General features: G+C 42.8%; 1 protein-coding gene across 4 annotated transcripts in view; it reads right to left on the reverse strand.

Moving 5' to 3' along the window:
- LOC111225191 (protein arginine N-methyltransferase 8-B) overlaps nt 1-21,070 on the reverse strand; it is a 23,346-nt gene extending 2,276 nt beyond the window's left edge. The window contains exons 1-9 of one of the 4 annotated variants that reach the window (XM_022749915.1): nt 20,803-21,070; nt 16,182-16,412; nt 14,356-14,511; nt 9,721-9,784; nt 8,803-8,945; nt 7,561-7,648; nt 6,118-6,233; nt 3,049-3,199; nt 192-313 (exon numbers count right to left, since the gene is read on the reverse strand). In XM_022749915.1, coding sequence (XP_022605636.1) covers nt 192-313; nt 3,049-3,199; nt 6,118-6,233; nt 7,561-7,648; nt 8,803-8,945; nt 9,721-9,784; nt 14,356-14,511; nt 16,182-16,412; nt 20,803-20,871 — 1,140 coding nt within the window. In that variant the 5' untranslated portion in view covers nt 20,872-21,070. Of the gene's footprint in view, nt 1-191; nt 314-3,048; nt 3,200-6,117; nt 6,234-7,560; nt 7,649-8,802; nt 8,946-9,720; nt 9,785-14,355; nt 14,512-16,181; nt 16,434-20,796 lie in introns of all 4 variants that reach the window. The other 3 variants (XM_022749914.1, XM_022749912.1, XM_022749913.1) reach the window with 3 other exon arrangements.
- Nucleotides 21,071-24,562: the final 3,492 nt, after the last annotated feature.

A 24,562-nucleotide genomic window follows, 5' to 3' on the forward strand; every position in this document is an offset into this window, starting at 1 on the left:
CACCGAGGAGGAAACAACCTGCCGTGGGCACGCAGCTCAGGAAATGAGTCATTTCTTAGCCGCTTAGCTATATATATATATTAAAAAAAAACATACTCAGATGCTTAAAGGCAGATTCCATTATCATTAGTGTTGGTTATAATTCCGCCGACTACTAACACAATATGAACATTAGCGTGTGCAATACTCACAATGTTTTTCTCATTAGGTTTCATAGCAATGCTGCCAACAATCTCCTCTCCTCTCCGCACCGTCAAATAGTCCTCCAGGTAAAACACGGTCTGCTTCCAGTGGGTGTACGGAGCATCTGGAGCTGGGACAAACGCACACACAGAAACACACTTTTATTAACCCCAGCCATTTCAATCTTTCGCAAAAACTGTACCACTTTCTATTAAGGCAGCCTTTATAAAGGTTTAGAAGTTGTATGTAATAAGAACTTTTCGCAAAGACTAGTAAATCGTGCACTGCTTGACTGATGCTTCACAGATCAGATATAAGCCACTGGATCAAAATCATCTTTTTGAAATCTATAACTTCAGATATGATGGCTTATTTTAAAAAAGGTGCTTAATAAAGATGTCATATTTAGTACTGACTGAGAAACCAATGAGTATTTATTAATGATTACCAGCATTTTTGATTGCATAATTACTAAATAGCACCATTGTATTTTTCTGCAGCCACACAACACAAAAGTTGCTCTCATTAATGGGTTATAACTGATCTATGAAGAAATACCAAACAATTTATTAACCATTTAAAAGGCCATTAGTTACAATATAAGCTCTTACAAAGATTGCCTTATAAGAAAGTTGTACCAACAAAGTTTTAAACTTTGGCAACAAACGAACTAAATGTCTCAGAGGCAAAGCAACAGCAAATACGTCAATGAGGCCTAATTTCTCCACCCAGTTAACCTCCATTTACTGTGGCCAAGGATGTGATGTCTATTCAAGTATAGACTGGGCAGAAGGCGCGGGGGGGGGGGGGTTGGACAGGTTGTCAGGAGGCCAATGAGGAGAGACAATTATACCTATACAGTCTCCTATCTATCTGACGTGAATGGTGAATGCCAGGAAGAGAATAAACAAAATGTACAGAGGAAGGGCAGAGGCAGAGAATAGTCAGTGTGCTTGTTGTGAGGAACAGGCATCTCCTCTTGAGTTCACTATGACAGCACTGAAGTCAAAGGCAGAAAACGCATGACTGCATTCTTGACCTCTCCCCTGCTGCTCGAGTCAATCTGCTTTCATTAACATTTCACGTTGTGTCTGTTGAGCTACCTTATGTGCATTCATCTGTCCGTGTGTGTGTGTGTGTGTGTGTGTGTGTGTGTGCGCGCATGTATGCCTGGAAACACAGGTGGGTACAACGTGAAACCCAAGCCCCAAAACAAGTGTGCGCATTCCCCAGTGGCCTGACCATCACTGATCGCTTGGCCACGATTCAAAAGGTCAGTAGCACTTAAATCCAATTTCTGCCAGCTGTCCTGGGGCAGATTGGTGGCTCTGCCTTTATACACAAGCTCTTTGTGAGTCCATAGATAAAAGAGCCTGCCAATCAGCATGGCTGCTGCACAGGCCTGGCTCTAGGTTTATGGGCATAGCTCAATAAAGACACTGACAGGTTAGATGTGTTTCTTATGCTAATTCAGCAGATGAGATGGCATTTCTACTGTCCAGCATGAATTGTAATCTTTGACCCCCTACCTGCCTTTTTCCCCTTGGCTGAGAGTCTGACTGTATGGGGAATCAATCAAACACTTTGGCTCTTTGTGTGCAAGTTTAGATCCGAAGCTTAAAGTTTTGGCAGTCAAAGACTCTTCAGGGTTGACACTGGAAACCTTGCTTGACAGACAAACTTACAGAAAGAGTGGAAGTGGGTAGGGCAGAAAATGTTGAGGTTAGGAGGTGATTTTTTATATATTTCTTTAAGTGAAAGTGGTGATGGCATTATTCTGAAAGCAAATATTCAGTGGTTACACACAGTTATCAATACCAGAGGGCCAAAACATCAATTGCTCAAACCAGCATTTGAAGCGATTCATTCTCCTTGACATCTCATTTCATTATATGGTATTTTTTTCAAAGATGTTGTTCACTCCAACACCACTAGATGTCAGTCACACACAGATTTTGACACATCAGCTCGGAGGCCAGCCATACAAAATCACTCCAATCCAGCACTGTTTGGATCTCATCAGGAAGCCTGATCTGAACTGCTTCTGATATATGGCGATCCTTGCCTTTAAAGCCTCATCAAGGACCACATCAGAAAACTGTCTTTCATCTATGATTAGAGGTATTTCTAATCATCTCGAGGGAAGATGGCAGAGTGAATTCACTCAAAACATAGCCAGACTTCTTACCTCTCTCTTGTCTAGGAGAAGTAAGCAGCTAACAAGGTTAGTTATTAGTATGAAAGCCACCCAGGCCGGGATGAAACAGAATGAGCTTTGGATTTTTGTTGGGCCACTGTCATGCTTTGCGCCTGTTACTCCCATTTTACTTCAGCTACATTGATACTGCAAGTAACTAATGAAGCTGTCCTGGAACCGGGGGACTGTACTTCAGGCTCCCGGGAGTATTAGCTCCCACATTAAGTGTTAAGTAATAATGTTAAAATGCCGACATTGCTGGACATAAAAGTCCAACAATATATCCTCCCTTGTTCCCTCATTTTGCTCCCCTGCAGCAAGTGTATACTGTAAAGTGCTTGCAACCAGTAGGAAACTGTATCCCAAAATTAACAGCGATGTGATGTTGGACACCTTTGGACACTCTCTCTCAAACTGAGGTTAAGACAGTTCATTAATGTGGAGCCAAAAGCAGCCACAGCTTCAGTAAAGTATCCACTCTACTGTACTGTCAGTGGCCTTCAGCAAGATACAGACTCTGAACTCTGGAGGGCGCTGTTTTATTTCTGAAGTTTCACTCATACCTCTCTTTAAACCAAGTTTGAGATTATCATTACTGTCATTTAAATAGATTTAATGCATCTTTAAGGATGCAGCTGTAACATATGAGAAAGTGTGAGGCATCTTACCGGTGGAAAAACCAGTTTTCTTATGACACTTGGTGAACTCGATGTTGAAGTAGGTGACCAGTGCATGAATGTAGTCATTCCTCTGGATCTGAAGGCAGAACGATGAGGTGAATGAGAGGTCCTCAGTCTTCACTGTGTAGATGTCCACCTCCTGAAAGAGTAAAGAGATGGCCTGTTCTCACACGTCTGGACTACATAAACAAAAGTCTGACAGTGTAAGTCGTTAAGGATATTCTTGTTTGCGTTCTTGCAAAGAGTTGAGCTGAGAAAATACTGCTCTAATGCTATGATGCTTCTGCAGAGCTGCTGGTGCAGAAACAAATCCAGAAGATTTGTGATGTCATGTACAAGACATAAAGGAGACCAAAAGAACGACATGAAGTAAAGTACAACTTCCACCTGCGAAAAAATATATTGTCACCACTAAACCTCACTCTGACTGTGCCAAGATCCTAATACCCATCAAGAATGAGGCCAGTAACCCTTATATATAGGTGGGACAAGGAGTCATGCTTGTGGGAACACTGTTGTCGGACTGCACGTTATTCATGTATGGTGTTTACAAGCCAAATACTGTATGTGTATGTCCCCTGGTTTCAGCCAGTTTAACAGGGTATCTGATACCTCCTCGTCCCTCTAGGCCATGTTCAGAGAAGAACATGTTGTTCTACTCCCTGGTTTGCTGTCATGAACAGCACTGCGTCACATATCATGTTAGCTTTTTTATTTTTTTTATTTTTTTTGGGGGGGGGGGCAGCTCACCTGAAACCATACACTGCGGGGTAAACATGTAGGCAGAGGTGTGATAATCGTGTTTCATGTACCGTCGATGCTAATAGATATTCGCTGCTTGCTCATTGGCTTTTGGTGCCAGATGCCACATTTGCTGTGGAGGAATGAGCCTTATGTTTGTTGGCAATAAAAACATGCAATATTAATGTCAGATTCCCCCTGCTGTCTTTAAAAAATAATTACTCCCATAAACACGTTTTGAAGATATTTACTGTGGTCATGCAGTACAAACTTCTCAAAGTCACATTTCAAAGTTTAATACAGCGATGTAATGCGCTGCAACGTTTACCCTCTCGCAGTTACTCTAAAGGCAAAATAAAAATTTAAAGAGTATTATAATGCAGGTTGTTAATGTTAAATAAATTATTTTCTGCAGGATTATACTGGGTAATGATCCTCACTGAGTATTGTTAGTTTCAAGCAGCAGCGTAATAACACTGGTCCTATGTGTACCATTACTGGGCTGTACACCTTTAATGAGGTCATGCAGTAATCCATTTAAAGACTATAAAGCTTGTCAGCAGGGTAAAATTGTTGTAAAAGTTTAATGCAATTTCTCACTGCATTTAAAATGAAAGTCTGACTGATATGAATGACAACACAAACAATCAGCAATCAGCGGCAAAGACGTGGAAGTCGAGGTATTGTCACGATCGCACAGCAATTTTCCTCCAGGACAGAGGTGAGACAGGCCAGAGCTGTCTAATCAACGCCAGCGATAAGAAGGTCAGTATGACAAGGAGCACAATCAGGACGACTAGACAGGCTGCTATTGACATGCATGGCACAGCTGGCAGATCAGTCTAATCCACACAGTGAGATGCACAGACGGGGCAAAGGCCACACATCAAGGTCAGACTGGGGCCGCAGCATGTCACACAATATGTTTAGCTATCAATCAGTGTCTGTGAGTAGTTATAGTAAAATTTGTGTGTGTGTGTGTGTGTGTGTGTGTGTATGTGTGTGTTTGTGTGTGTTTTTGACCACTGAAATCATGCCAGCATCCCCGCAACAATTTATAATACACTGAGACTATACACTCAACGCGGTAATCACTCGTAATTAGTTACTATTGGCCTAGTTTTCTCTGAAAGTGACAAGTGGACTGGCATCATAAAATGGGGGTGATAATGTGTGTGTGCCATTAGCACCTTGGTAATAATCAGTACTGATGATGATGTTGATCTCACCATGAGGTGCATTCATGGAGCTTTCAGCCACTTTTTAAGTGATCTTGTGGTGAGATTGTTGTCTTTACTGCTACTCTTTTGCATTCTGCTGTAAAGTGTGGGAATACAGTTATATGGTTTAGTGCAGCAGATAAGATAAGCTTGTATATGGAATGTTATTGTGCATTTTATGACAAAAGCATGACACTTTCTTCAGTGTTTCTATAAAATAAACACATAAAACACAGATGTAAAGGCATTTCAGATTTGACCCCTTGGACATGAGTGTGGTCCAGACCAAGCTAGCATGCTAGTTTTTGATGAGTGTTTTCACCAATGTGCTAGCTAGTCATGTAATTCCATGGAACAAAAAGCAGAAGTTGTCAATGTTTTTAACAAGCTGTAGCTACATTAACACCAGGAAATGGTGGACTTTTCAGTTCCCCTGCAAAACTGGTGCCCAAAGCAAAATTATGTTACATGGTGATAGCAGCATCTTTATTAGGTGTTTACAGTGCACTTTTGGCAAAGACATACATGATTGTAATAAAGAAATGTTGCAAAAATATGCTGAAACTTTCATGCTTTAGTCATAAAAGGCACAATTAGTTTTCCTATCTGCCCCACTATTTGTAGTTTACGAGAGGTGATTATGCCGTAAAACAGTTCAGTGCTTTGGATAAAACAGCGCTAATAGGAGGTCAGCACAGTTTGGATCGATAAAAGTTTTTGACTGTGTGATATCCAACGGATTTACCGCCATCAGTATGTAGAGTAGGGCTGAGATGTGAGATTGGATCACCTGCTTTGATGCTTGTATACACATATAAACCCTTGTTCAAGTGTAACAACATTGGGTTTTCACAATAAGCTTGGATTTAATTCTGTGTAACACGGGTCAAAACAAGATACCCTGCAGACTAAGTGGTCTAGGAAGTTGGAGCATAGTAAAACAGCCATTACAGTCTCCATTACAGAGTTTACTACTGTGTACTGTGTGTATCTTGGTCACAGAATGATGGAGTTAACAGCCCACTACTTTATGATATTATGACAGAACTCGGCCTTCTCTCCCCTGCAGCCAAAATATGATCAACATTTTACTAACCTTCACCAAGCAGGAGTTGGTCACCACCTGTTTGTGGTCCACCACGTCCACCAGTGGTTCCTTCATCGCCACGTTACGGATACAGGTCATGTCAAAGCCATATACATTCTCCCACCCTGTCAAATACATCATCATTGAATTATTTCAATATATTTTTTATCTGTTATTTGTCAATTGCAAACATATGACACACTTTTCTTCTGTCCAAGTTTTTATTCAGTTTGTAGGATGGGAAAAGCCACAGGAGGTGTAAGCAGTTGGGCTGCAGCTGCAGTTGGGCCTTTATTTACAGAGCTTCCCAGAATCATCTGATCTATGACCTTAGAGTTAGACTTCCTGGTGTTTTGGAACAGTTTTCATTTTGACGGATGAAAGTCATATTGTATTGATTTGTAAATATGACTCTCCTTGAACACAGAGTCCACTCTTGCCCGGGATAGCCTCGCTGCTCAGGCTAAACCATCCCATACATTATTCATTAAGCTCCTGAAAATAGTGCGTGAGCAAACATCTCTGTTGTGACCCAAACAGAGAGAATTGCTTGAGTGCGTCGAGAGCTGGTGATAATGAACAGGTCACAAACCACCGGGGATTTTTGTAATGTACTGTATTTGCATTTTTTGCTGCCCACTTAACTCAGGCAGTGTGCAGCCCAGAGTAGCACTAATGACCACAGGATGCTCTTAGAATACCGGACTATCTCAGAGGGCCGCTTCTAACTCAGTCTAAAGGTCGTCTCTGGCCATCTGCCTGGAGAAAAAGGAGTATGTGGTCAGTATGTGCACTTGTCTCACCACTCACTTCAGTCATGTGTAAAGTTCTGAAATACAGAATAATGGCAGACTAAATTGAAGTATCCAGACGTGATAGGAAAGCCTGCGACGCAGCGAGACAATGTGATATGACTTTCTGCGGATATTATCTGGTGCGGTGTGGTTGTATAATTTCCCACATGTATGGGGGAGTGTGAGTAGGAGGCCCATGGGCTGTGGTTCTGTTTGCCTTTTGTCATCTAGGTTGTGCACTGGCTTAACATTGACTTTGGCGCTGTTCTTATGCTTTGTGTCCAACAGCAAAACATCGCCCACAGTCCTCCTGGCGGGTTTTAGAGTGGGATGATACAGAGATGGAGAGGCTTGTTGACTTATAATATCAATTATCGCCCCCAGTGTTATGCCTGAGGAAAAGTTCAAAATCATTTGCAGTGCTGGCAAGGCTGTGTACTGTATGAGTGCGCCCACAATTGTGTGAGTGCAGTGCGGAGGTGTGGATGATGTTCTACATCCATGGTTCATTTATAATGTAGAGACATAATCTTGGTTATAGCCACCCAAGAGCTGCGCCGAGTACACCCGGCACAGTACAGGTAAGTGGCATCTCACAGTACAAGTTCACCTCCCACACACACTCACACACTCACACACTCTCTCACATTGAACTTACAATGTATTTTAAAGTCTTTGTACTGCCTGTCCTCGATGGCCACCACGTACAGAGAGGCACGGTCAGGAAACATTAATCCACCGGGTTTCTGTTTGACAAATGAGGCGAGGAAATAACTCAGCAATTAATCCTGAACACATTATAAAATGTCCACATTACAGCACTAGTGACATTTCATTCCTCAACCAAGAACAAATTGAAATTATTGAGGTGTTATTGTTCCGACTGTGTTCACTGTTCATGATTTATAACTACAGGACTATAATTATAACTGATAATACAAATTATTAAGCAGAAACACGAGGTAGTAGTTAGTAATAATTTAACATCCCAATAACATTATATTAATGTAATAAAATCTACCATTGCATTGTTTTATTTCTGTAATTTTTGCACTATCGAGTTTAGCAATTAGTAATGAAGTTAACTCATCTCTGCTTTTAGCTGTAGCATCATGTAGCTAATGAGCAACCCTTTAAAAGCAGTGGTTCCCAACTTGTTGGTCAGCACCCTGCACAAGATCAGTTTGGGGGGGTCGTGAGATGGATTATTCATGTTTAAGGAGAAATTCTGGTACTTTTCAACCTGGCATATTTCCCATAAGTGTGGTCACTGTGGCTCCTTGGGTCAAGCTAACTTTGCTCTCATCTCTAAATCTATGAGTTCTTAATGACATCATACTAATTACATACAGTTATCTGAATATTAGTGAAAATTTGTGGAAAAAACATTAAGAATAATGATAAAAACCTTTATTTTGAAGTGGCAGTAATCGGCTTCCTTATAAACAGCAAAGCAAAGAAGTAAAAAAAACATTTCTGCAACAAAAGTTGAAGTTATTTTAAACTTTACTGATTGTTTTTTTGTCTTGGATAATTTTTCATTTTTCGGGGAAATTATTCGCATTCAATATGCATGAAAAACACTTTTTGCAAGGACACAGTGCTTCTTTTCAAGGGGTCATAAACTGAAAAGGTTGAAATTCTCTGTTTTAAAGAGCCACCGCTGCTAATTGAATTTAGACTGTTATGAGGTTATCAGTTCAAATTTTTTTTAGAGCTAGAAATCTTCAGCCAAGAAGCCTTATGTTGGGGGGGGTTATGAAACTATTTGCTAAAAAAAAACAAAAAAAATCCATTTATGGTTTGTTTTGTCCCAGGGAGCTAAGACCCTGATGTTATTACAGCATACATGAACAAACAGTATCATGCCACGCACTCACACAGACTCCATACATCATACCAGCCACTTGTCCCTGGCAAAGATGACGGTGTTGAGCATGGATTCATAGAAGAGGCAGTAGCCCATCCACTCAGATATAATGATGTCAACCTTCTCCACAGGAAGCTCCACCTCCTCCACCTTGCCTTTGAAGATGGTGATCACTGAAACAAAGATTGTATTTTTTAAAGCATAATTAGCGCTCATATTTTGGCATGAAGAAAAGAATCTTTACAAACCAGATAATACTGAAATTCAGGACTGATCAGGCCTAAAAATGTGAGAAAGAAAGAAAGAAAGAAAGAAAGAAAGAAATCCGTTGGTACAGTATGTGCTACCATGGCAGCCCTGCTTTTCTTATGGTAATCAGCCCAGCTGGGACCTACTTCACAATGGAGGAGTGGATCTTTGTCCTGCCTGTGATTAGCTGACTTCAGCTTTGTTTGCTCTGCTTTGGCAAGAAGTTACTGAAGAGTTTCCCTAGTGATACAAGTGTCTGCTGATTGCTTTTTGCTTATTCACTGTCCAAAACTCGGACTGAATCTACTGTGAACTCTACTCTCAGTTACTGTTATTTGGTAGATGCACAGTCAGTAGCTTGGCTGTAAATTTGTTTTCGAACTTGCAGAGGTGTTATATGATACGACATACGCTTTGAAGTTCCATAAGTTGAAAGCGTGTTTATGCAAATGAAATACAAATGAGCCGGCCCAGTGCAGTGAGGAATGGCAAACAGACTCTGAATTTGACCGTCCCCTCAGATCAGATCCTGAACGGTGACCACCCCTCCTCTTCATCTCTTCATGCATCTCCTCTGCCAGCCTTCTCTGCTTCCTCTTCTTCCTTCCCTCTGTCACTACCGTAACCTGGACTGTTGCTCCCTTCACTGAGGATGAAGTGCAGTGTCATTAAAAGGGAGAGATGAGGAGCGGCTCTTACCGCTGTCGAGGTGGTTGGACTTGATGATCCTCTCTGAGTACTCGGATATACTGGAACATTCAATCTGGAAGAAAAAAAAAAAGAGAGAAAAACCAATTCACTGATTGTACACGAAGAACTGTGATATTTCGGGAGGAATATCTTTAACGGCACATCATGTCTGTCCAACACTGCAGCCACCCATGAGGTGAAACAAGATCACCTTTACTTTGTCTCTCTCTTTGCACGACTTCCAGTCCAGTCCTGAATACAGCACCGTTGGCCTGCACCCGGTTAGAAAACCTTCGACACACTTTATTCCTTTAAACCGAACAACTGCAAAATGGAAAACCGGGCAGCTGGATGTTTGCCAGCTGGTGGAGGTGAGCTAATGAGCCGTGTTTGATGGCAATAAGCAGGTTTTTATCGCTTACAGTACGTTTGTGACTTGTGAGCCTGAGGGCAGCAGGGGCTAAGAAAAGAGGGATTATCATCTGGCATCCTGCACTGTGGTGAATTGAGAAATGCATGAAGTGTCCTGGAGTCAATTTGAAAATAGTGGATGGTTTAAGATACAGGGACGGAATTCACACTATCACTGAAGCTGAAGCGCTGCCACAGCATTTTATTCAAATGTAATTACAATGACGATTAGTCACTGCTCATCTGCAACCAGCCATTTAGCTCCAATGAGACCTTCAACTTTACTTTCATTACTCTTCTGACATTTTAAATTCTTTTAAATGATCCTTACCCCACTGCTTCTCTCCCATTTCTCTCCTCCTGAAATGTCTGCATCTCTGTCACGTTTTCCTCCCTGCTCTCTCTTTCACACCTTTTCTTTTCTGCCCTCCCTTCTCTGAATCCTGAAATCCTTGCCTGACATTTTCTTACTTCCTGCTCTGCCCACCAATGCACAGCTCATGACTGATTTATTCAGGCGCCAGCAGTAACAGAGTTATAAAAAGAATAAACTCCGGACACTTTCGTAAGCAGTGTTCAAACAAAATAAGGACATGATTCAGCAGGAGGCATTTGTGAATACCAAGCTTTTACATTATCAGGCATAGTCAGGAAGAGGGTATAGATTTTCACCTGAGTGTGTACGCTCTGCTCCACTTTCCCCGGGATTCTGTTTGTCAGAGGTGTGTGGACTTATTCGTGCTGCCATAGAAATCCATCTGGTCGTAATCAAGCAGAGGACTTTTGAGTGAACTCTAGGTGCTCTGGATCATAAAAAAAAGCAAAGCCAGGCTGGGACCCTTGTCAAGAGAGCGGGCTTGAAAATTGAAGCGCTCAGCTGTGCCTCGGCTTTCATGGAAGAATGAGGTCTATAGGGTCTTTTATTTTGGGGGGCAGGAACTGATTAGACATGCTTTATGGGCAACACACCGACTGTGAGCCAGACAAATAAAGGGATCTTTCTCGTTTTTGTTGCGCGGTGCATACTGAAATTAACCTGAGCTCTCTAGCTGAGGTCTCCAGTTTCCCCACTCAGCATGCATACAGAATGCAGGACTTCACATTAGCTCTGCCTCCCTGGAGCAGCCCTATTCTCTGCTGCCTATTAGCAGAGGACCGGTCAGGAGGCTGCTGGTGGCGCCCACAGCCTTCTGACACAACACCGATGCAGCTGCCCATTAAAAATCAGGCTGTGTCAACTGTGTAAACAAACAGCAATACCTATGGTTATACCAGCTGTAGGAAAGCGCGCACTCACGTGTGTGTGTGTGTGTGTGTGTGTGTGTGTGTGTGTGTGTGTATTGCTGTGCTTTGATAGTGTGTGATAATAGGGCTGCCAACGCCAGCCCTCTAATTGGCGATGATTCCTGATGTCTTGCTGAATCTCAGTGAGGAGAGACAGCCATTAGCCATGTGTCCATCAGAGTCACGCTTCAGTGGGAGCACTGAAGCCCGGAGGCGTGTTTACAGTCAACACCCCCTCACACGATGCCTCTTGCACCTCTCACTAGTGTCAGGAAGAGTCACTGTCACTGTGCTCATCCCCGCGGGCTCCCACTAGGCCTCCTCTCCGGAGACACAGCAAGTACAAGTTTGTAACTTCACCCAGGTGTCATGGCATTTCTCTCCTCGGTCTGAGCTGTTAACCTGCGAGTCACACAGTGTGTTGGGAAAAAGTAAAGTAAGAACAGAGTCAGTCTTGTATAAATCATGTGCTATAGCCAAAGTTGTTTTCCACTAAAGCAACACTAGAGTGAAGCTATAGGAGCCAATCGGGCTCATTTGCCTAATGTTACATGCAGGAGAAACAAAACCTCGGGAGCTGTGTTCATCTCACCTCAACACATTTATGGTGTATCACAAGTATCTGGCTCTCTTCACTGTTGCCAGCTATTTTCAGTGAAAGCAGCTGAAGCCTACTTCAAAATTGTCTGTGTGTTCTGTGAGTGGAAGAGGGCAGAACCCGCTTCAGAGACACAGCCGCGCGAGAGGACACACTCGCTGAGAAACGCTGGCGACGTTCTTCAAGGCAGAGGAGTTAATGTCTGCCCAAAGGAGGTCTTCAAAGTTACAAAACCTGGTGAAAGTTTCCAAACAACGAGACCCTTTAACTCCAGTGAATGAGCTGCAAAATGATTTGTTGAGCCAAGGCTGGATCAGATCCTGTCTGTAAGCACTGCAAACAGGCATCTGAGCCTACCCAGTACATATTAAACCACCTGTTTAAGCTTTGGTCCACAATGATCTTAGCCTCCTGGTTGCCCCTGGGTGCTGCGCCTCTGGTTCTGAGTCCTTTTGGGTGTTTTGACCCTGATAGACCGGCTTGCAAGTCTAGTTGACATTGGTTTTCTATGATTTCAAGCAAGGCAGGTATCATACTGTATACTACAGGCTGTCCACGGTTTTCTGGTGACTTAACTATATGGACTGACCACGCTAAACACAAATGATTTACTCTCCGTACTCGCCTCCTTGCTACAGGTAAGTCCTACAAATGAAGCCTAGCGAAAGTTCCTTCATCTCTAAGTTACAAGCACCGTTTCCCGCTGTCTCTAAGCTCCACCAAGCTCATTCTTGTCTTCATCCAATCACAACCTGACATGCTGGCCTTTAGCCAATCACTTGTAAACTGTCAAACTTTAAACGTGTGATCTCATGTTGCTGTAATTTCAGCACCTTGAACATTTCGTGACCCACCTCCACCCCTCCACCACCTCAGGCGTGGATGCCTGACCATCTGCGATCAAACCATCCCGTCAGAAGTTTCCCTCTCACGAAGATGTCCCCACCCTTGAGCTCCATTCCTTATCACGAGCCGCAGTGTCTAGGCTCCAGGGGAAGTTTCCTCTAATTGGAAGGAACTTAAACCTATGGACTGCTTCCCATGGCCATCCACTTCCTACCGGGGGGGGTAGGAGGGTGCCTTCAAATTTCTCATACTGTTTTGATCCTCTTATTATTCTCTCCTGATTGAAATAAAATTAGCATCAGCAATCGGTTGCATGTACTGCAGATTGTTTGAGTGCAAATAAGCAGTATGTTTTACTTCCACGCTGTTGAACTTGGAAATTTTCTGTTACGTAATCAAGGAGAAAATAAACAAAAACAAAAAAGATTGCTTTAATAATATCAGTTTTTAGGTGTTATAAATATAAATGAGTTTTTATGTTAATCATTTACTGATGGGATACAAATGTGGGCTCATAAATGTGGGCATAGTGTATCAGGATGTATAGCTGTCTGACATATGGAATTTAGTAGCACCAAAGAGTCTTTTATTGCTACTCTGTGGATCCGGAATTGAAGTCATCACTTTTCTTTGGTCTCTAACGACGTCCATATGACAGAATGATGTTCCTGTTGGCCCGGGGCCCAGTCCTTCCACCTCTCAGGCCCAACGTTTATATCAAGCTTTATAAGCTTTAGGTATGATAAAGGTATGGGGTTTGGCGCGGACTTAAAACTGAAGGGATCTAAGTCGAAAGTGAACTAAATCCCTTAAATCTTAGTCCCATTTACGCTGCTAAAACCCTGCCAGACGGACAGCAGCAACACAAATGTGAGCTAAAGCCTAAACTGAAGTGAGATTTCACTTTAAAGTACATAAAGCAGGAGGAGAGAGAGAGAGAGAGAGAGGGAGAGAGAGGGAAGGAGGCAGGGAGGGAGAAAGTGAGTGAAGCAGCAGAGGAGGGAAGACAAACAAACACAAGACACGAGGCGAAGTCACACACACATAAACACATAATGTCAAGCAGTAGCTCAGGACAACTCTCTTGGCAATTCCGAGTAAATCATTCCTCCCCTGAAGCAAATATGGGCTGTCTGAAGCAAAAAAAACTAAAATAAGTTCCACGTGGTTATCCCAAGCTACTGGTGTGTATCCGGCATGTATCCTCAGACTAGCAATTACTTCTACACGATAACAGTGAGAGCTCTCAAATCGCCACGGCTCGGGCCTGTCAACCTGCCTGAGAGGCCACACAGTTTTATCACCTGCCTGTCAGACGAGAGAGTCCTTGAAGACGTAGAGGGCATCTGAGGCAGATTGGTTCAAATGCGTGTACAGATACACAAAGAAACCGGCCACTCACGCATCCTACATGTGTGAGCAGCTTGTCAGGCTGGTCTCTCTGCAGTGATCAGACCTTGATGCTTCAGCATGATAACACTCCGCTGTAAAGAAACACGTCTTACCCCATACACGTGCTTTGCCCCCGCCTTGGCCGCGAACATGGACAGGATCCCAGTCCCGCTCCCAACATCCAGCACTATTTTGTCCTTGAAGACGTGCTTGTTGTGGTACATGGAGTTCCTGTAGGTGAGCGTCCTCACTTCGTCCTTCAGCATCTCCTGGTTTTAGCATATGACAAATAATATCATGAAGACGCTGGCACGGCTAAACCCTGAGGAGAGTGACAATTTGTTTTGTTTAGAAAAAAAAAAAAAAAGGTTGGCTGGACATCGGGAGTCTGGATTTGCTGTGATATCTGCAGTGGAGCAGTGACAAATAACACACAGGCTTCGCCTAATCTCATCTCAGATATATGGTTCTACATTCAAATCCATGGTTGGTGTTTCTGAATAAGCCCCATGAGCCTGCAGGATCAGCCTGTCTGCACCTGTTTTTTTTTCTGTCTCTGCCTCTCTCTGTGCATGAATGTGAGTGTGAAAAATGTTCAGAAATGACAAAAATACACCTGACCTACATTCCCAAAATATAAAAAATTCATTTCGCAGGTCACACGAGAAAACGTGTTTCTTTTTTATGCCGCCTCGAACACCTTCTCTCTCCTCTCTTTAGACTGCTGCTGAACCCTGAGGGAGGAGGCGACCACATAGAGACGAAAATATCAGCTCCTGAATGGTGGGAATGCGAGATACATAAAGAAAGGTGTTAAATAATGTCTCACTGTTGAAAAACTTTCAGGAGTTTTGAACAAGCGCCAGTCTCCAGCCACTCTCCGCCATGCCCACACTCCGTGTAGAGCTTAAGCATGGCATCTGCCCTGAGCTGAGCCTCCCAGGCAGAAACTTCTCCCAGACGGGGGTTCATATCTCCTGTCCTTTGATGGGATTGGCTGACCGAAACCCCAACCACGGCCCTAACCATTTATGACATAAAGCTCTTGGTTGTTAGAGGTTGCTGGGGCAGTACATATCAAGAGGGTGAGCTAAAAGTCACACATCGTTAAATCACCATCAGAGTAAAACAATTATGTCTAAAGGAGGAGGAGAAACAAAGGAGAAAAAAAAGACGTGGACACCAACATCAGCATAAAAAGAAGGTAAATATTAGTGTTGCTTTTACAACATCTAAAATCTGCATTTGTATCTGCATGTGAGTTACATTCATTTTTCTTTCTTTTTCTTTCTTTTTCTTTCTTTTTGAGCTATTACAATTTTAGACATAATAGACATAGACATAATCATTATTTAGCCATCACTCCTATTGGTTATCATGATGACATCTCATCCACAGAGTTCATAGCTGTGATCTGCAGTCACTGTGACTCTGCGAGAGGTTCACTGAGAAGCCAAACCAGTGATCAAACAGGAAGTCAGAGGTCTAACTGTATTATCTGAGCCATTTATGGGGGAAGCGCAGAGGCCATGTAAATGTCAACTACATCTGGTTCAATGTTAATCTATTGCGTCCCCGAACAGAGTTTTATAAATGCAACGCATGAGAACAGGTGCATTCACTGCCGTTGACTGATTCACAATGTGAGAAATAAGTAGTTGGCACTATGACACTGCTTCAGTGAACATCTGTGGCATACAAGAGTTTTAATTTTGACTCTATGCTGTTGCAAAAACTCATAGTTTTATATGGAGCTGTGTTGACCATTACTTGAGTGTGTCAGGGAAGATGCATATTCCACATGGTCAAGTATTGTCTACAGGTGGTGCGAGAGCCCATGAAAAACAGTTAGCATGCATGATTCACGTCTGTCTGTCACTGGCGATAACAGATACAGGAATAAGGAGAATTCTCACAGTGATAGGACGTACAGGCGTACCTCATGGATACCAAAATGAGCATAGGAGTCAAAATAGTAGTCCCGTGAGGTCATCTCCTCTGGATTAAGGAACTTGGACATCTTGCCCCGCCCCGGACAGCTTGGGAGGCTGGCGGCGTGGGGCGTGTGCGGCGGGAGAGGAGGCCGCGTGGCATGCTGGATGGAAGGCACAGGCTTGGGCAACGAGGTGGGCTGTGCCGACTGGGATGGAATTATGCGGATTGGCTGCGGCTGTGGCTGCGGCTGTGGCAGCTGGAGAGGGAGAGATAAAGGAGAAAAAAAGTCTTTATTAAGGCTGGAGACCCTGGACTTCAGTCAGTCTAACTCCTTTTGGAGTAAGAAGCAAAACAAGGATGTGACAGCAACACCTCAGAGGGTGTGGTTTGCATTCAAGGACAGTAATTGGCTCAGACTCATTATCCATTCCCCTTAATATTTTTATCTGCTCTCATGCCTCTCAGCTCATCTGTCAGCTCGCTGCTCGGCCAGACCAGAGAGTCCAACTGAGTCTGGAGGATCACTGATCACTGACATAGAGTCTGTCAGCAGAAGGCAGAAAGCAAGAGTGCTCTGCTCTGCACAGAAGGTACATCCATAATGCCCTGATTATCACCTCTAAAGCATGCTGGGAAGGTCTAGTCATGGAGTGTGTGTGTTGGTTTGTGAGTTTGAAAGAGAGAGAGAGAGAGAAAGAGAGAGAGATGGAGAGAGGGAGAGAAAGAGAGAGAGAGAGAGAGAAGGATGGAGAAACAGCATCTCAGTGTTGAGAGCCAGGAAGCCGTTCTGGTGTTTATTCTCATTCCAACTTTCACGCTTCTAAAAATACATAAAGGTGGACAGAAATATGTGTTGCTGGACAGTTAACAGGGATATTGCAGTATTACAACAGTATATATATTGATATCCTATCTAGAAGATAAAACATTTTAGTTCCTGAAAGTGTGGCAAAAACACATCTTTTCTTCACATCTTTCTACTGTTGTTATCGCCTCTTCATCTCGCATCTATCAGCCTGATCTTGCAGCGCATTATGTAACATGCTGCTGCTAGAATTTAAAGCATTTCTTGCATGATTACATTTTGCTTGTGTACTTTTCAGAGCTGTGTTTTATGTGTCGCACATATCGTCACCTGTAAATGAGGAATTCCAACTTGTCTAAGAGCAGCTTCATTCATTAGGCTGCGGCTGAAGTGCTGCAATTACAACAATAACCTGCGGTAGCAAGTGAAACCCACTCTGATTTCAGGAAGTTTCAGTTAATTGTTTCGGTTTCAGTTAAATGACAACATTTGTCATTTATTCTTCAGTTTAATCTAATAGGACTGACATACAGCAGAGTGAGTGAGGGGGGCTTCATTAATGGATGAAGTCGTACTGCTGTGATTTGCAGCAACAGCACTGTGGCACATAGATCTGCTGGACTTAAAGCCAGATTTCTGTCAGTGGAATTGATTTTTCCTTGTGCAAGTCGATTGCTCTTCTGTTCCCCCTTCTTCTCCTCTCACCTCTATCTATCTCTTCAAAACAACCGTCACTGAGTATTTATTTTCCTCTTCCTTTTTGCTGCAGCACAGACCGGGACATGGTGACCAAGAAAATGATGCGTGAAAATACCTGGTCGCAACATGGTGCATCCAGGCTGCAGCTGACCTGTGTCAGAGTAGAAGCCATGCTGTGTGTAGCTCTATGGCGATGTCTGTCTGTTGGTTCAGACTGGAATATCTCAACAGCTATTAGATGATAGATTACAATGAAATCTGATGCAGACATTCATATTCTTGATGATCTGTGGTCATGTTGGTGATCCCCTGACTTTTCATCCAGCGCAATCATCAGGTCAAGATTTAAATTTGTCTTTGGATCATGAGCAAATACCTGCATAGCTAAAGACATCAGCCTCAGATGCACTTTGTGTTTAGTGGCAAGTAGCTGAAGTAAAAAGTGAACATGGTAAATGTTGCAGCTGTTAAACACTTCTCACTGTGAGCATGTTAGCATGCTGACATTAGCATTTACTTTAAAGCACCACTGTAAGCGCAGAGCCTGCTAGACTGAATAAATGAATTCATGATTGAATAAATCAATAGTGAATAAAATCATACAAAATGTAAACCTTAAATTGTACAAAAATTCTATTTGAAGTTGACTGGGATGAATAACATCAGTGATAAAGCATCTGAACATGAAAACTTTTTGAAAAAGTCACATGAATGCAGAGTAACATTCACTCTTTAGCAACCAACTGCTGGGAAAAGTGCTCGGTAAAGTTCAGAGTGTTGTGATGGTTATATAAAAGATGACACACTTAATGAAGGTTTGACTTTTAATTTAGAAGCAAAGACCAACTGTTGAACTTCTCCTAATCCGTTAAGCCATGGTGATGATCTGCGGAGGCTCAGCACACTGCAGCCTACAGTATTAACCCACTATTTCTGTTATAGATATTCACACAACATGTTAATCACTGGGGTCATCGAGGTAACTTTAATGTCACTGCCTGAATTTGTGCTTTAATTGATGCTTTTAATAAAATGTTTCCATTGAGCAACTCATCTCTAACCCGGGTGTAAAGACCGCAGATCAGATTAAATCTTGGCATCTCTAAAAAAACAAAAAAAACAACTTACAACAGCAAAAGCAATAAATAAATAAATAAATAAAACAGCATTTGACAAACAGCTGGCAAGAAGCCAACACTCAGAGTCAATAATTACAAGACAGGGCCACCGAGGAGATGATTAAGGATGCCAAGTTTAATACAGAATCAGAAGTTGCAGCGCAGAGAAAACAAAGTCACTACAGGGTGTCATTAATGGATGGATTAAAGTCGACCTGGGGAGCAGCTGCAGTGAGTGTAACTGAGATGCCCTGACACAGGACGGAGAGGGTGGCGCACGTCCTTGCTGCTGACCCTCAACACAGATCAACACGTCTGAGGTTCTATTTCAGACTGGATCCTCATCTCCACGCTGAAGTGAGACGTGTTATTTGAGAAGGACATTGACTCGGTACTTGTCAGCGTGAGGGGACACACTCACTTTGTAACTGTCTGACTGTTGACGTTGACCCCTCCTGTTTGTGTATTGTTAATTCTGAAGTCAGTGGTAATGTCAGGGGTTGGATTGTGGGTAAACTCTATGTCAGCGCTGAAGGATGTTTAGTATTTTACTGCAACAAAAAAAAATCACATACAATACATATTATGGCCTTCTGTGGGGAAGGTGTTTTCTTTAGTAATCAAAGGAAATTGGCATCTTAATTTTTCATTTTGGTCCTCTGCCATTACACCTCTTAGATGGTTCTGACAACCCCAAACAGCAGACAACAGCAGCAGAAGAGAAAGCTTCATCCATCTAACATCCAACCAGTGTCCTCTTATTATCATGTATCAGGTTCCATCTGCCCTCAGATGTATGAGCCTATTGATAAAACACTGAGAGTTTGAGGTGGAGGGCTTCTGCCATGAATAAACTTGCTTTGAGGAAACGTTTTCTGATGAATAATGTATAAGGAAGCAACACGAGGCTGTCTACAACTTCACAGGGTGTTTGAATCCTCTAAGCAGTACTTTCAAATAAATCAGCAATCTCTCCTCCAGTATCCAGCCACATTGTGAATACAGATGTGGCACAGGACTCAATAAAACATAGGGATCATGTTGTGCTGTGCTGAATGTACACCCCCCCACCCAGCACCCCCCACACCACCACCACCACCACCAAAAAAAGAAAGGAGCCAGGGTGGATGGATTCCTCGCTGTGCATTTGGGGAAATTGCAGTACAAGATTTTGGGATGGAGTGGCTGTGAAAGCTGGACTTAAACTAGCACCTCCCTCCTCCCGGGGATCCCCAATTTAGACCTCCCATCGTGTCCATTTGGGAAGCCAAAGACACAGCACGTCTTTTGCTCACCCTACTTTCTGCAGAATTGCTCTCCACATCAAGTCCCTGCGCTCTCCGCTCCCTCTGCAAGGTGCTGCAGTACCTTGGACAGCGCAAGGAATTCCGATCTCAGCGCAGCGTCAGGCAGCAGCACTCCCTCCCGTTCCAACACATATTTCTCACAGGACACTCCTCATTCAAACTGCTTCTTTTTCACGTGCTTTGACCGCAAATACATGTAGATGTTATGAGACCTTTACAGAGGGATCTCTACCCCGAGAACGGATGGGAGGGAAAGCAGATACTTTTTTTGTTCCATCCTGTCACTGCTCTGTCTAGTAGAATAAAAGTGAAACCGTAGGCTACTCCTCCTCCACAGCATCCTAACCTTGGGAGATACACGGGAAGAGAAAAAAAGAACAGCAAGACTGCATAAAAATTTCTAAGTGCACTCGATGTTGGGAACACTCACTTCTCTTGCGCCTGCTCGGCACAAAATGCCTGTTTTGTCGAAGGGGCTAAACATCCTTACCGAGACTCATTACTCAGATTGCTGTCTCACTATCCGGACAGTCAGCATACTGCATTTTGTCCGGGATGCAACTTCTGTTAAAGGTAGGACACTTGCTGCAGGGTGCATTTAGGAGGACTCCAAAAAAAAAAAAAAACCCAAAAAACCCAAAAAACCCTTAGCTGTCATTTTAATTAGGGAAAATCAAAGGTGTCTGTCACACTTACCTCACTGCTCTCAGACTCCGCCATTTTTCTCCTGAGGAGCATGCAGCGGGACGAGTGCTTAATTCCCATAAGAGCCAGCGAAAAATGTGCTTGCACTTGATAGAAGAGAAAGAAGAAAGAAAAAAAACCAACACGCGCCTCCCGATTCTCAGGCTCTTTTGTTCTTTATCATCAAATAATTCTCATTCACATCCCAAACTGCAGTGTTCTTTAAAAATTATAAGACTGTGAAGAGACACTAAAGTACAGGAGGTCCCAAAAGCATTGCAGCCACTGTTGCCATAAACTGTAGCGTGTCCCATGGTGCAAAAGTTTGCAGTCCACCGGTTCCTGGAGAGCATGAGAGGAAAATGGATCATTAGGCATCAACTGAGATTAAGGAAAAAAAGATATAAATGTAGGCTAACGTCCTATCCCATGACCTGGTAAGCGCAGATAGGGATCTCAGAAGACTGCAGCACCAAAGCCGATTGTCATGAAAACACTGTTTTAGCCCCAGTTTGATTGATTCCTCTACCGCAACATTGTTGCTAAAAATAGTACCAATGCAGCCGCTGCTGCCTCACACAGTGGAAAGACTTACTGCTGAGTACATGCACAGAAATCTGATGACTCTCAAAACGTGCCCACGGATTTCTTATCAACACATGCCACCATTAAAGTCTTCATGTGCTCATCATCTTTCAGTGGGACCCCTCTTTGCGCCATTTATTCGCTCTCCATCTCCGCAAAGTGCTGACCGTCGCCGGTCCAGAGAAAGTTGGAGTTGGGAAAAATGAGGACGCTCTGTGCTCAGGTTGCACACACACACACACACACACACACACACACACACACACACACACACACACACAGAGTGTACAGGGGAGTGACCACTCCTGTCTCACTGGCCAGAGAGGCATTATCAGTGCTGGCTGCTGTTTGAACGCCAATTCTGTGGCTCACCTGCTCTGTTCACTCCAGGGATGAAGCAGGATATCCTCCACATACACATACGCACCCTTTTCCTTGATGCGTCTTTCTTCTCCCAGCTGCTACATCCATGCAGTATCTCTCTAATGAAAATCTCTCCTTGCACTTCACTCCACTGTAATGTGCTGACGTGGTATTATTCTTTGCAATTTTAATCTTTCTTGTTTGACTTTTACTCAACCAGAACGATCTCTGGAGATCTCTTTGGAGCACCTATAGGATTCTGCTCACACTGCAGTGGTTGTGATTTTGTAAATTACTGCAGAGTGCCATCGCTGTCAGAACTGTGCTACTGTATCTTGTCTCTGAAGTCTTCAGCTTTTGCACTGGAGTCTATTTTGAGGAGAGGCCATCCCTCTCTACCACCCACACCACTCACCACTTGTTACATTATTCAACAGGGAGGGTAGGCAGACACTCACCGGGCAGTAAGCAGGCACCAAGATAGAAACCTGCCCCGGTGCTCTTTTTGTTGCCTACACATTGTGCCATCTTATATGTTAATACACCTGTTACATGCACACATGTAATGCATGAAAATATGCATGTACACATGCACTGTAGAAAAATGAACATGGCAGCCTCACAGAAAGCATGTAGATTGCATGCAAGCAAATAAAACTGCAGCCACATTCGGTGGAGCTCTAAATGCTCATTTTAGCATGCTAGCATGATAGGAATGAGAATGCTTGCATGTTAATGTTTATTACCAAATGATTCATCATCTAAGGGCCATGAATGTATAAAGATTATAGCAATTGCAATCCATCTAAAAATAGTTGAGATATTTCAGTCTGGACCAAACTGGTGAACCGGCACTGACATCATCTCTACAGCCACGCTGCTAGCATGACCAGAACATCTGAGAAGCCCACAAATTCTGGATCTTACTAGAGCATGAGGATCAATATTTCATCACACAGACAATTGATCATGCAGTCAAGCAGATTACTGCTAAAATGTTCTTTGATCTCAGTGTAATTACTCTCCTATAATGTGCGGTATATCATTTTCTGACGACTGTGGATGAGTTGGCTCTCTCACTGGGTCATCGCTCCTTTTCTGTCTTCACTGCGAGAGGATCAGAATCTGAGATGCACTGAAATCACTTCAATTATCTCGTTTTGGCTCCCTCTGATGTGTATCTGATGTGTCTTTTATCATCGCACAGCTGATTGCCGCTGAAAATACCTTGTTACTTTTTTTTCTGATAAAAGAGCAATGCTAAGATCAATGGTAATAGCCCATTGTCCATAGTTACAATAATTGCTTCCTCCTCTGGTGTAGTGAGGAGCTGTGTTTTGACTCTCTCAGTGTATGTGTGTGAGGAGCTAGTCATTATCTTTGAGAGGGCATTGCAGCCTTGTGAAGCTTAATTAGGCAATTCTGCATCTTTCATTTTAACATGAACTTCCTGAATTGTAGCTACACACTTACAAACATGCACAAGTAACAGAAGCATCAAATCACTTGGACGTCATTAACCTCAATGTAAAATGAGAGCCACAGGAACAACTGTCAGATGCTTAATTATACAGTTTATGATTCAGCTTGGGCAGCTGTAAAAAGATCAGCATACTTGTATTTGCCGCTTTACTTATACATTCAGTTCACGGAAAGTCAACTTTAATAAATATTCAAACTGTATTCCATTTACCCTGCACCCGCTCACCCTCTCTCCCGTGCTCTTGTTTGATTTCGGCTTAGCATTTGTTCTTTCTATGTCTGTTTATCTAGAGTTCACGGTGGGTTCATCTTCAGCTGAGTGAAGGGATTTTTCAAACTGCTTCACATACATTTCCTGGTAGAGAGTAAATATACATTTTCATACATGAATTGTGGTGCTGTTAGAACATGGAGCAGATGTTCCCCACAGGTTTACATGTCTGGTGTAACTATGGAGCTTTAATAGAGAGTGCTGAATTTTGTCTACTTTTACAGTGTAGAGAAAAAAGGTTGGCTTGGCTGGGAGCTTTTTATTTTTTATTTTATTTCAGTTAGTTGTCATTGTCATTTCCCATTTAACCTAACATCTCTTTCCCAACTGGAATGCTATTTCTCTGATTCAGTTTTTAAAAAATAGCCCAAGGTCTTATGGGGCTATTGATGTCCTTACAATGCAAAAGCACTAAAATTACAGGCAAGCAAAATTTGTTGGAGGGTTACCAGTTTTGACAAAAAGGAAAAAAATATAGGATTTTAAAAAGACACTGAGGGCTGTGGACCTGTAGATGTGTAAATTTCAAATGTTTTTCGCCCCCTACCTAGCTTGAATACCTTTGCTGTAACGTGGCTTTGATGATAACACTAAGACTGAAACACAGTGCCATGCATGGTTATTTATACTGTTTAACATTATAGGGAAATGATAAGATAATGAGATAAAGAGAGGGCTTATGTAGAGACCTGCAAAATACACCTAAATAACAGTGTTTTATGTTTTATGAATATCCGGGTGTCATTATACTGTCTTTTTTCTTGTAATGCTAACATTAGGGTTCATTCTTTTCATACATATTTGTTAACCGTTCTTCTTCTATCCTATTTTACTTGCGTTTTATGGCCGTTGTTTGCCATTTTTAACGCTTCCGGGCGTCCCCTGATAACCATGGTAACCCCGTGTCGAATGTCACAACGCTATGAACTTTGGGTAATACCCTCAGGCAAAGTCTGCAGAAATGCGGACTTACGAAAAGTCTGCATAAAGAGCTCAAATTGTCTGCTAGAGAGCCCTCATGCCCTCCATGGTTTGACAGTGGGACAGCCCTAAGCCCTCACCAACTCACCG

The sequence above is a fragment of the Seriola dumerili genome, unplaced genomic scaffold (assembly GCF_002260705.1).
Source record: "Seriola dumerili isolate Sdu_G_001 unplaced genomic scaffold, Sdu_1.0 BDQW01000147.1, whole genome shotgun sequence".
Taxonomy (NCBI): domain Eukaryota; kingdom Metazoa; phylum Chordata; class Actinopteri; order Carangiformes; family Carangidae; genus Seriola; species Seriola dumerili.